Source organism: Leptinotarsa decemlineata, unplaced genomic scaffold (assembly GCF_025532065.1).
Source record: "Leptinotarsa decemlineata unplaced genomic scaffold, Ldec_3_MD MMD2_tig00001393_RagTag_RagTag, whole genome shotgun sequence".
Taxonomy (NCBI): domain Eukaryota; kingdom Metazoa; phylum Arthropoda; class Insecta; order Coleoptera; family Chrysomelidae; genus Leptinotarsa; species Leptinotarsa decemlineata.
Window position 1 is genome coordinate 7319498 of NW_027412562.1, and position 14684 is coordinate 7334181.

The 14684-nt window shown below is 32.6% G+C and overlaps 1 protein-coding gene across 5 annotated transcripts in view; it reads left to right on the plus strand.

Annotated features, from left to right (window-relative positions):
* LOC111509749 (cGMP-dependent protein kinase for) overlaps positions 1-14684 on the plus strand; it is a 509933-nt gene that overhangs the window by 347222 nt on the left and 148027 nt on the right. For all 5 annotated transcript variants that reach the window (XM_074175926.1, XM_074175924.1, XM_074175925.1 and 2 more), the window contains one exon: positions 13468-13634. In XM_074175926.1, coding sequence (XP_074032027.1) covers positions 13468-13634 — 167 coding nt within the window. The remainder of the gene's footprint in view (positions 1-13467; positions 13635-14684) is intronic.

Consider the following 14684-nt stretch of genomic DNA (forward strand, 5'->3'; position numbering starts at 1 on the left):
CAAAATATTAGTCTTGTTCACAAAGTGAAATTGATATTTGACATACATTGATTTTGAATGACGTATTATAGATAATGGTAGTTTCATCGAAAGACCTCAAAATTTGGTCCATAAATTTCCATTTTCTAACGATACCATGAGAACGACCAGCATATTCCTATTTGCTCGTTTAGTATTGCACCAAATTAACAAAAATTCAGTTTAAGTAATAGACATCTAGTCCATGGAAAAGTTACATTTAGGGTTGCGTTTTTCAGAGAACGCAATTTAATTTTTTCAGTGTGTAGGGGGAGTCAGTAGAAGCTCAAGTTCAAGTTTGTGGGCTCACCACCTTTGTCCCCCGGCCGCCACTTTGGAAAAAGGGGTGCCAAGGGTTTTCGCGCTGTATCTCGTTAACTAGCAATCCTACAGAAAATTCAATCAAACATAAAATGTAGCAAATTAAATTTTCTACAATTTTATTTTCATCACTTTTTATCGTCAAGTGACCAACAAAAAAGTTATAAACCCAAATAAGTGAAAATTTCGTAACAAGTTTCCTTTTGGAGGTTATAACTTTTTTCCAGTTCATTTTACAATGAAATGACATCACAGCAATTTTGTAGAGGGTTTTTCAACGAACAATTTCCACTATAAAGTTGTTCAATTTTATTTTTATTTATCTACAGCGCTCCAAACTTGACCAGATTCCCGAATGCTCATAGGGATAAAATAAAAACAAAATGTTAGGCTTACTTTTCTATCTATAGATTTTTTTATTCATACAATTTATTATCGTCTTAACATTTCTATGCATTATGAATAAGAATAAAAATTCATTTTTTCTCAAACCTTTCATACCGGGGGAACTTCTCTGCCTCTTAAGCAATAAAGTTAAGAATAAATATTCATCTGGATATGATGAAGTCCCAATAATTCTACCCAAGAAATGCCTTCCTGCAATTATAGAACCATTCACATTTTTAGTGAACCTATCATTTCTTACTGGGTCATTTCCGAAGTCTCTTAAAATTGGAAGGGTAATTCCCATTTATAAGAAAATGAACAGATATAAATTAGAAAAGGACCTCTTGCAGAAGGTTATTTCGACAATTTAACATTTTAACTTTTGTCAGCATGTATATATTCGAATTGTCAATTTTTGTCTTTAAAAACAAACATAAATTTATCACCAATGAAATTATACATAGTAGGAATACTCGTCAAAAATATAACTTCCACATACAGTATTGTAAATATAAGGTTACTTCTAATTCACCTTATGTGATGGGCCCAAATATCTTTAATGAGGTACCAAAAGACATTAAGGAGCTCAATAAAATTCATGAATTTACCCTAAATCTGAAAAAGTATTTAATTGATAGTTGTTTTTATAACCTAGATGAATTTTTTATATTATAAAATAGTTTTCTTTTGTATTGTATTTTATAATATGTGTTAATTTTAGAGTGTTTTTATATTGATACGGACACTGCGTTTTCATGTGTTCTTCATTGCTGGACAAATCCTATACATACTTATATGTCAAACGGATAATCAATAAATAAATAAAAATAAAATAAATAAATGCTATCATTAAACTATTTTTGACCCACCACCTATGAGGTAGAGTATGGAGGCGCGTTTTTTTATCTGGTATCCCCAGTAGGCCTAATCCACGGGCAGTTTCTAGACTAAATAATAGAAAAATAAAATAATTTATCTGTTTTGGGTCGATTTGTATTTGTAAAGATCATTTCCTGAAATATTCGCAGCTAAATGCATCGATATTAAAACAAAATATGAATTCTCAAATTAAATCAATTTTTTTAATTGAATAACGACAGTTTTCAACAGAAACATTTGTTAAAAGTACAATTATTCAAGACACAATGTTCGACTAATATGAAGACTGATTTTCAACAGTAGAAATTCATTGTTGAAATATGTTATGCCTTGACATGAGACAACAGGGCCGGCAACCGAGACACCTGACTTACTTGATGTTGCTAGGTGTATCAAACATACTTCACGTATTCTTTTTCGATTTCAATGAAAATGCTACTATTGAGAATGATGTTTCGATTCCAATTGAAAATTTCTTAGTATCCCAATAAATCTCGATTGAGATATTTCTGAATATCATATATTCGCAAGGTTACGTCTGGCCCTGATGCGGATACTGCATCGTACCTATAAAGTGCGCAAATGAACTTGCACCAGTATTTTGCAGACTTTTCAACAGACCTTACAAGAAACGTGTTTCTCTTCTTGTTGGAATATTGCTCGCGTTCAGCCTATTCCCAAACAAAGCAAAAAAAATCTTCCAAATAACTATAGACCAATCGCTTTGCTATCAGTGATATCAAAGAACATGTAGAAATTCTTAAAGCATCATATTCTCAAATATTTGGAAGGTTTCAACATCTTGAGCGATCATCAATACGGTTTTCAAAAACAAAGATCAACAGGCGAATTTATATCGTATTTCATTTATATTTGGAATAACGCAATCGAGAAACATAGAGAATCAAGAGCTGTTGTGCTTGGGTTTGCTGGCAAAACTTCGATCTATGGCTTGAAGCACTGTTCCGAACTAGAAAACTATACACACCTTAGCAATGATCATCTTCAAGATGAAGATGATCATCTTCATCTTCAAGATGAAGATGATCACTTGGTGATCGAAACACCTGTCGGGGTGTTAAAATAACTGTTTGGTGTTGGGATAAAACTCCAGTATTATTCATAATACTGTCGGGGTGTTAAAATAACTGTTTGGTGTTGGGATAAAACTCCAGTATTATTCATTCACTAATGAAATAGTTACCCAGACCAATAAAAACTTATCAGAATCTCTATCTGATCAAGTAAGAATCTTAAAGAGCCTTTAGCAACATCGGAGTTCTAAGGAGTTCTAAATTGGGATACAGTGGAATCACGAAATGTCAGAAGTAGGAGATTATCTCCTACTCGGTTTCCTAAACACAACAGAAATTGTCACGCCGGGAGACTAACAAATCAACAGCCGAATGGGCCCTCAGAGAATGTCCTCAAATTATTTATCAGTTCCAGAGTAATTATCCAAAATCACATAGAGAGGCGATAAATTTAAAAAATATGGAAACAAATTCAACCGGGCTTATTGACATAAATAAAATCTGGCTACCGGCTCGCAAAAATATATCTATCAATTAATTAGTCTAGCCAATATAAACGAAATCTTCCAACCATCATGTCGTAAAACCGGTGACCAGAACCCCAAACAATGTAGTATACAGCGTGACTCACGGTCGATGGTAGGTTAGACGTTTCTGGAAAACGCAAAGCATGATTTTTCTGAAAATTTCACCTCTCATATTTCCTTACTTGTTCTATCGATCTAAAATATTTTCGGCGTTGCCACTTCTATCAAAAAGACCTAGCAATTATATTTTTTTAATGGAACACCCCGTATATAATTACATTTTTGGAATCGCTCTGATATTTTAATACTTTTCTTTAATAATGTCCTATACCTATCTCTATCTGTTTTCGAGATAAAAAATAAATTGTGCTAAATATGGTCCAAAACATAGCCTTAATTGAAATTAAGTACATCAGTACTCTCAATACATGAAAAGTTGATATTTTGATGATAGTTTGGACAAACTCGAAATATTCAAATAACACCAAGAAATCGACTCCATATCATACAGGGCGTGCTAAAATTACTATTATTTCCATTGCGCATAAAAGTAGTCGAAAGTTCATTTTTCAAATGAACCTCCTATATATTACTCGGTGAATTGAAAGATGGTGAAAAATGCTTCAAGAAGATATATCATGTCCCTATACCTAAATCGTCAAGTTTTCTCAATAAAGTCGCTTCTTCTAGAAACATTATTTTTTTTTTTTTAGAATTTGGATTTAGGTAGCAGTGGAATTATCAAGCTTATAGCAATTCGGTTACTTTTATAAGTAATTTACAAAGAGTTATCGACGGTGTTTCGAATCATCTTCCAAAATGAATGTAAATATCGATTATTCAAACGAAGTTCTTATGGAATTATTTATTATACACATGAACAAAGTGATCAAATCATTGTCAGAACGTGTAAAAAAATTCAACCAAATGTATCCTGAATCATCACCAATGAACGAGAGGAAGTTTGTAAGGTTACAAAATAATTTCCTTAACTATGGCTCAAAGTTTCCAGGGAACAACTGTACCAAAAATCAGTCATTTCTAGGTAAAAAGTAAGATTTTGCGGGCTTAAACATGTGAAAGTACAGACAATAACAGAATAGGATGATTCAAAATTACAAAATTGTAAACAAAATGTCACATTTTCACAATAAATGCTGAAAATGTTGTCCATTACATTCTAAACACTTTAAAATGTTTTTTGTACGCGACTTGTGGTTGCTTTTTCAATTTCCTGGGGATCCAGATCTTCAATACTCCGCAGTATTCGCCGTCGCAATTCTTCTTTGGTAGGCACTGGAGTACTGTATACCCTTTCTTTTAAAACACTCCATAAAAAAAGCCAAGTGGCGTGAGATCGGGTGATCTCGATGGCCAATTCCACGGCCCTAAACGCCTAAACCAACGATCGTCGAAGAGTTCGTCAAGTTTCCTGGAAACTTCCTGGATGGAATGAGTTGGCGCTCCGTCCAGTTGAAACCACGAATTCCTATATTCCTCTAAAGGCAAATTTTCAAGAAAATCGGTTACAGTCGTCCTTAATATTTGGAGATATCTCTCTGCATTCAGTGTGTCTTCATAAATAAAAAAGCTAATTTTATTGTTCTTCAGAATACAGAAAACATTCAGGTCAAATTTTTCTTGAAAACCCATTTCTTTTGTAACATGAGGATTATGATCAGCCCAAAAATGTTTATTCTTTCTATTGAAAATACCATCCCTCGTAAATTTTGATTCGTCGCTCCAAATTATTTTTGACGAAAATTCCCGATCTTCCTGTGTATGAATCAAAAGGGATTCACAAAAATGCATTCTACGTTCGAAGTCTTCTGCTTTTAGAGTTTGAACTTTGGTAAATTTATACGGATGCATTCCGTGATTTTTCAAAATTCCTTGTACTGAAGCATGTGATACACCTGAATATTTTTCTGCACTGCGAATGGAAGCTTCTGGATATGCATAAAAATATGCCAAAACGTTAATAGTATTGTCCTCATTTGAAGTAACAGATTTTGGTAATGTTGAAGGCGCTTTTAACATGGAGCCATAGTTAAGTAAATTATTTTGTAATCTTACAAACTTCCTCTCGTTTATTGGTGATGATTCAGGATACATTTGGTTGAATTTTCTACAAGTTCTGGCAATGATTTGATCACACTGTCCGTGTATAATAAATAATTTCATAAAAACTTCGTTTGAATAATCGATATTTGCATTCATTTTGGAAGATGATTCGAAACACCGTCGATAACTCTTTGTAAATTACTTATAAAAGTAACCGAACTGCTATAAGCTTGATAATTCCACTGCTTCCTAAATCCAAATTCTAAAAAAAAATAATGTTTCTAAAAGAAGCGATTTTATTGAGAAAACTTGACGATTTAGGTATAGGGACATGATATATCATCTTGAAGCATTTTTCACCATCTTTCAATTCACCGAGTAATATACAGGAGTTCATTTGATAAAATGAACTTTCGACTACTTTTATGCGCAATGGAAATAATAGTAATTTTAGCACGCCCTGTATGATATGGAGTCGATTTCTTGGTGTTATTTGAATATTTCGAGTTTATCCAAACTATCATCAAAATATCAACTTTTCATGAATTAAGAGTACTGATGTACTTAATTTCAATTAAGGCTATGTTTTGGACCATATTTAGCACAATTTATTTTTTATCTCGAAAACAGATAGAGATAGGTATAGGACAGTATTAACAAAAAAGTATTAAAATACCAGAGCGATTCCAAAAATGTATTAATATATGGGGTGTTCCATTTAAAAAAATTAAGTTGCTAGGACTTTTTGCTAGAATTGGCAACGCCGCAATACTGAAAATATTTTAGATCGATAGAACAGGTAAGGAAATGTGAGAGGTGAAATTTTCAGAAAAATCATGCTATGCGTTTTCCAGAAACGTGTAACCTACCATCGACCGTGAGTCACGATGCATAGGTACTGTGACAACTTCAATAATGCATACATCAACAAATGTAAACTTTCACTGCCAATCACACATCAATAATACAATGTCCATGAAGACTAAGATACGTCGGTCTCTAAGAAAACAAGTTTAGTAATGGTGATCTATTTAAATCCAATTGGTCATTTTGTGATATGTTTGAATTTTTAAGTTTATTAATTTCCATTGCTTTCAAATAGTTTAGCTCCAAACCTTCATTCCTGAAGTGTGTAAAATTTGGAAATCTCCGTTAAAGATATGATTTTCTTCTTAAAAGAAGATTTGAATACTTGTAACTTGTTTTCTTATTTACATAGCTCATATGATGCTCCTGGATGCGATTCCTAAATGTTCAGCCAGTTTGGACAATATATACCTTAGGACAAGTTTAACAATTCAATTTATATACTCCTGATTTCTGGAATTTATGTTTTCTTTTTATTATTTTCAACTTTCCCAACTTTCAACTTTCCCAACGTATTACCTGTTCTATATGCAAGTTTAATATCTCATTTATTCAAAAATGAAGCAACTTTTTCTGTTGTTTGTTCAAAATATGATACAGCTTCATAATTTTGATTTTGATTATCTAACTCATCAGTAGGAAAAACCTCCCTATTTGCTTTTGCGTAGACTTTTTTGGAAACTATTTTGTCTATTAATTCAGCTTCAAATCCATTATTTACTGCAATTTGCTCAATTATATTGAGTTTTTCATTGAAAAAAACTATTGAAAAGGGAACTTTGACTAATCTATGAACATTCAATGAAATTTTTTACTCATCTTGTAGAGGTCTCATAATGGAAAACCCACTTAGTCTTATTCTGGCAGAAATTTTCATTGACGATTTGCAGAGAAAAATATACTGTGACCCACTGGTAAGAAGTTTCGTGTATTGGTATAGATATGTGGATGATATCCTGGTATTTTTCACAGGAACGAACAAACAGTTGACTAAGTTTTTGAATTTCATCAATTGTCTCCACCCTTCTATCATATTCACAATGGAGATGGAAAAGGACGACTCTACAAATTTTTTGGACTTGACAATAACAAACGTCCACAACAAACATGTTTTTTCAATTTATCGTGAACCGGCACATACAGATATTATCATTCATAATTCGTCCACCTACCCGTATCAGCACAAAGTAGCAGCTGTCTACAGTATGATCCACAGATTGATAAATGTTCCCTTGTCAGAGGCGAATTTCAATAAAGAACTGAATATAAAATAATGAAACAAATAGCAGCCAACAATGATTACGATACAGTCTAATACATTCTTTATTTTCAAAAAAGGTATACAGCCAAGCTTCGAAGGAAGTTTACCCAATACGAAGAGAAGAGGATAAAAGTTATAGAACCTCAACCTACTTAGAACCCACTACAAATAATAAAGTTTTTCTGCACAACAAAGGTGTAAATATTGCTTTCAAAACCAACAACTTAGGCATGCACATTAAGAATAACAAAGATAAAAGTTCAGTTACAGAAAAATCGGGAATGTATAAATTATTATGTGGGCCATGTTCGATGTTTTATATAGGTCAAACTGAAAGAACGTTCAAAGCCCGCATAAAGGAGCACAAAGATAGTTTCCAGAATGGAAAAATAAACTCCACATATGCCACCCATTTAGTCACAGAGGGACATGAGTTCAACCATGAATTCAAGCCCCTTAATTTTCAGAAGACAGGGTTAAAACTTAACCTGTTAGAGAGTATGGAAATAAACAAATTCAAAAACTTATGAACCATCAACCTGAATTAAATAATTCGCCATTATGGAATCTGTACATTTCTAGGTGAAAATAGTTGAGTATATTTATGAAACTTTCGAAAAATGTATTCATGTAGTTAATGAATTCTTACCTGACCTTTTCAGGTAAATTTATTAATTAGAAAGTAGGCATACAAGTAGGTAATATGTTAGAGTATCAAATAGTTGTAATTCAGAAGTAACTTTTACTTATGATGTACTGTTTGAAACCTTTGATGTAGTAATGAGTATTACTGGAGTTTTTTCCCAACACCAAATCTTTATTTTTAACACCTCGACACGTGTTTTGATCACCAAGTGATCATCTTCAAAGAGGAAGATTAAAACTAAAAATTAATGCGAAGCTAACCCTATTTATGCTATATAGGTATCCCATACAGGTAAAATATCCAGGTGTACCACCCGGACAGGTATACCAACCTAAACTAATTTTACAATTTTGCCTTATCTATTATTGTACAATATATGTTTAGGATTCTGCGAGTCTCCCCCATGGAAAATGAAACCGATTGAAAGCAACTTAGATTGTTCTGTATTCAACAAAGAGGAAATCAACCCAGCGGTGATCAGGGCTGAATTGAAAAGAATAATTGAAACATACCCAAATAGAGCCATATAGTGTACACGGATGGATCGAAGAATGAGCAAGGAACTGGAAGTGCTTTCGCATGTTTAGGATCAACCCACTTCTGGACCTTACCGAATCAAGCGAGTGTTTTCACAGCAGAACTATATGCAATTTGGCAAGCATTGCTATACATGGACTTATGTAACTTTCATTCATACATCCTTTGCACAGACTCGCTGAGTTCTATTCAAGCAATTGAAAACTCTTTCAGTAAACATCCGCTGGTTCAAAGAATCTTAACACTGATGAGTTGGGTTCCTAGTCATATAGGAATTGACGGTAATGAGAAAGCTGACACTACAGCAAGAGCTGCAACTGAGAATAATGTCGATCTGAATATAATGTCCAAATGACACAAAAAAAAATCATAAAAAACTCAATACTTAACACATGGCAACACGAATGGACAAACAACGATTCAAAATTGAAAGATATCAAACCTGATATTGCAGCCATGAGACTTCCACAAGGGCTAACGAGAAGAGAACAAGTCATAATAACGCGACTTAGGATAGGACATACGAACTTAACATCCTCTATACTGAGAAGACAAAGACAATCATCCTGCGAAAATTGCCAAACTTTGATGACGGTTAAACACCTTCTCTTAGAATGCCACCAGTTTGAAGCCGATCGACAACGATATAACTTACCGGATAATATCAGAACTTGCCTCGGTACCAAAACTATAAGAAATGTTTTGAACTTTCTGAAAGCAACAGACTTTTTTAACAAAGTATAAACAGATATCGTATACTACAAAATGGCTAATGACCTCAGCAGTCGATGCCAGAATAATAATTTTAAAAAAATTAAATGAACTGTATTAATTAGTTTTACTCTATGAATCATGTATAAGATGCTGTTTGTGTTGGTACGGATGGTTAGAATCGTAATGAATAGTTAAATCCGTATGAGAAGGTTTATGATAAATTGAAAAATCATCTTTGTTGTTCATTCTACTAATTGTCAAGTGCACGAAGTTGATTGAGTTCGACTCAATCAGAAAAGTAACAAAATTATGTCACACACATTTTGCCAGGCTTACATTAATTCTGTCAAATTCAATGAGATTGTCTGAGAATAAGACTAATTTTGAGAGTGATGCTAATTGTGACATTTGAATACATTGATATCAGAGCCACATATGATAAATCATAGATAAATAAAGCGCTCGGCTCGTATGAATAATTGCTTGGAAGTTTTGCTTTCATATACCGATGACAAATGCATAATCATTTAGAGATTATGTAAATATGTGTCCGGCTCTACAACAGACATTTATCTAGTTGACATTATCACTATGCCAGTTATTTAGTACCTATGATGAATAAGCTGTCATGATTTATTGGATTCAAGTTTTTTTCGAATTTGCATATCGTTTAGGTTTAAAACGATAATGAGGTTGTTCTCTCCAAATCACAATATGGATTCAAAGAAAATGTATCGACTGAAGGAACCGTTTTTGAATTGGTAAACAATGTTTTCAATAGTTTTTAGGATCAGGAAAAAATGCATCACTGTATTTTTAGACTTAGCCAAGGCATTCGACACCGTCAATTAGGATATCCTCTTTCAGCGGTTATAGGACATTGGAGTTAGAGGAATGCCTGTCGAAATTTTCAAAGATTACTTATCTAACAGAATTCAGATAGTAAAAATCAATGATTCATATAGTAATCCCCTACCCGTCAGCATGGGCGTACCTCAGGGAACAGTAATAGGCCCTATTTTATTTTTGCTCTATGTAAACAATATTTTTAATTATCAGCAATTTCAAAGGGAAACTATTATCCTACGCCGATGATACTGCTATAGTATTTGTAGGATAAACTTGAAATGAAACATATAAAAACGCAAACAAAGTAATGAAAACGATATATAACTGGCTAAGTAATAATCTATGTAGTCTCAACATAGATAAAACTATGTTTCAACAAGAAAAGACCAACCTGACGAAAACTTTATTACGATGCACAAATATACGTGTACAGAAAACCAAAACTGTGGATGTTCCCGAATATGTAAAACAAATACTATCAGATATTTAGGCGTCATGATCGACCAGTTTCTACATAGTAAAAAACTCCGCAAACTAATTCGAAAATTTTACCAACTAAGAAGTATCTTCAGTAGAGACGGTGTACGGTGCCTTGGTGGAGTAGATGATTAGATACTGCATCTTATGAGATGGCTTATTCAGAACATCACTACAGAATCTTGACATAATACAAAACACACTGATCAAAATCGCCTTGAAGAAGGATAGCAGATATTCCACAGAGTTACTCTACGAACAAAGTGGTATGTTCAAAGTCAGAAAATTATACGCTTATAAATGTTTATTATGGATTTGTAGTAACCCCACTAACATCATTACACATAAATATAATACGCGAATGACCTCCAACCAAGCAATTACAATACCACGCTGTAGATTGAGTCATAACCAGAAATTTGTAACTTATTTAGCCCCGAAATTATACAATAAGCTGCCACTCCATATAGAGAATATTAATAATTACTGTAAATTAAAGAAGGAATTGAAAGTTTTCGTCAGAAATCATTATGATCAATTGCAGGATATCTTTGAAAATGTTTGAGCTAAATTACCTGCTCTCTCTCTTCTTATTACCTCCCTCTAGCCATCATTCTCCAACTGCGGTTTTAAACCTAGTAAGGTAGACAGTAATATATAACCAAACGACCTATTTTAGCTTTTATGTATTTATTTTATTATATATTATATAACACAACTAATATCAGTCTATAACAGCCACGACACAAGCCTAGCTTAGGTTGTCTAATACATGGTTCTATGATAGGATTTTATTAATAACAATTTGAATTGTAAATCGCAGGAAAATCAAATCATGTAACTGAATTATTGAATGACATGAAATGAATAAAATTACTTACTTTACTTACTTACTTGGTAAAAGCTTCTGATTGTCAAAAATATGAGCAATAAGACAAGAATTAATAGCGTTATGTTTTCAAATAACTTATGGAAATCAATAAAAAAGGTCTGTTCATGATCAGAAAATATTACGTGATTGGGAAGAATTCTCAGAAAACAAATATGAAATTCGATGATTCAGTGTGAATTACCTTGAGATAAAACTTCAAAATGTTCCTCTCGCAATATTAAAATTTTCTGTTTGTCTTCTTCCATTTCGTTCTGCCATAATTGATTCCCTCTCAAGCTGATCTGCTTGTGTTATTTGTCTTATTCAACAAAGTGAATTAAAAAACCAAATGTTTTGAGTTAGTAAACGTAGAATTACTTTATAGTATGTTTAGTAGTATAATATGTTTAATGAACAAATTTCAACCTATCGAAAGTATAAACCCTATAAGACTATTGCGATGACAAACATAAACAAATCATTCTATACTAGGAATTTATATCCATCTGTCTTATAAATAGACCCTGTATGCAAATGAGTGCTATTTTATTGAGAACATGATGATACAGAGTTGTCTGTTTGTACATAAGTATGTACGGCCGTACTCACAAATATGCAACAATTTTCTTCGAACTAATAATGCAGAGTTCTGAAAAATACGTTTTTGTACAACTGTCATGTCAATACTTTTTCCAACAATGCATAAAGAACGACCTATTTTCGTTTTTGTATTTGGAACTTGAACAAACAATGATGTATCCATTAATTTCATGTCTTCTATCAATAAATGGCACAGCTGTTCACGTCGGCAGGCTTCATATATTCCGAAAATAGTAGTAACTTTTATCATCAAATATTTCTCATCTGGTGCCCCATTTATAAACATCTGAACTTGTTCTAACATAAGAGTTTTTAATTTTTGGGCCTATAACTTTCATTTTTCTTTAAGAATGCTATTACCTTAAAATATTTGCTTGTATTAACACTATTTTTAACGAGCGCACTCGACTTCATCATTGAAAACTTGCTCCACAAAGTTGCTCCACAGTACTGTCGTACTGCTGAGCCGATTTTTTGGTAACACTTCAGTTGAAGCTCCTTTTGCAGCTTCTTCAATATCGTCAGGAACACACAATTTCTCACTATTGTTTTTCACTATGCAAGACAATAAACACCAGCAAGAACTATAAATGTAACTTTAAATGAAACGCTTGAGCTGTAAACAATACTGTTTGTTGGTAACCAGGTGATGTAGCGTCACCTGACACGGCCACTTCACAGCAAACGCGATAACATGAAAATAGTTTACTGACAAGAGATGTCGAAATGTGTTTTTATAGAAATATTAAATTCAACTATTATGAAAACAGGACAGTTGTACAAAAAACTATTCATTTTCCAATTATTCTAAATGTAATGTCAGTAGAAATGTGCCTGCACTATAATACTGTATAATAAGTTATCTGTGACGTCCTTGGACAGGGCTCTGTGATTTGGTATTTTTAAATTGGAAAATATAGTTGAATGAACCTTGAAGGTGTTTCATTTAGATGGATGACAGACATTACACTAAAATACAAATCATGAAATTAATTATAAAACAACAACAATAATTAATTGGCGATCCGGGGCGACTTCTTTGATTCCAGTGGCGCATTAATTTTTTCAGCTATTATATAAAAATATGCATGTATATATTATCCATTATTTACTTGATTCATATGCATTTTTGAAACTGGGAATTATGATCCAAAATACAGAGAGCTTTACCCAAGCTGAAATTGAAAGAAAATAATCTAAAAGTAATACAATTTAAATTCCTTGTCAAATTTCCTCGATTCTCATTATAATTAATACATGATAATAACTATGGAATTTTCATAATAAATTTTATTTCAAACGCCCAAAGGCTGTTTTAAATAAAACATATTTGATATTCATCAATTAACGAGCCAGAGTATCCATTATATAATTCATATCCAATAAAATCCTTCATCGAAAACTTTTTCTTTCAGTTCCCGTGAACTGATAAAATCAGCCATACTCGACAACGATTTTATGAAGAATCTGGAACTGACACAGATAAGGGAGATCGTGGATTGCATGTACCCTGAAGAATACAAAACGGGGAGCATCATTATTCAGGAGGGGGATGTTGGCAGTACTGTTTATGTTTTAGAAGGTGAGTCTTTTATATTTTTATCGTTACCGACATAGTTGTTCGCTAAACACAATGGCGCTCCTTTGGACACAAAAAACTTCAGTGTGAACTGCGTATTAGTAACAAAATCTTCAGTGATAATTAGAGGGGTATTACAGATAATACAATTTTTGGTGATTGTGAAAGATTGCTGAAACTTACCTATGAATTTTCAGATGTCTGTTTGGAGAAATTATATGAATCATGAATCATATGTTGCCAATTGCCAACAACCATTTCTTATCGATTATAGTAAATTGCCCTTATTCATGAATATTACTGGAGTAGAAACTAGAAACTAATGCGAGCTAACCCTATTTATGCCAATTTTGCCTTATCTATTATTTTGCAATATTTGTTTATATAAAACAATTTTCAGCTATATAAAAATTAATTTAAATTTTTCATATTTTAAGTATAATATGTGCTCCGTATATCTTACTTTAATAGATCTTTTTGTCTCCATAATATTTTGCATCGTAGTCCTTACATTCAATTTCGTAAATTCCAGACTTTTCCAAATTCTCGACTTTGTATTTTGGACTTCCTTGGATAGTTTATCTGTATGGGATAAATAGCATAAATAGTGTTAGCTCGCATTAGTTTCTAGTTTTAATCTTCGTCTTTGAAGAAGATCACTTGGTGATCAAAACACGTGTCGAGGTGTTAAAAATAACGATTTGGTGTTGGGAAGGAACTCCAGTAATATTCATTACTACACCAAAGGTTCCAAACAGTGCATCATAAAGACCTTATTCATGTAAAAATGGTTTTACAGTTTTGAGGCGTTTCATGATTGGCAACACTGATATTTGACACATCATATTAAGAAGAAGACGGAAAATGACTGTAACTGTAATTGAAAAATTTCAAATCCAAATGAGTTGAATGAAATAATTTACTGTTTTGGTCATATAACATCCACATCTAGTGTCGTAAGGTTGATATTGTTCTTTTGATGACAATGAGTAATTGAAAAATTACTATTTAAATCACAATAATACACACGTTTTCAATATAGGTACTATATGT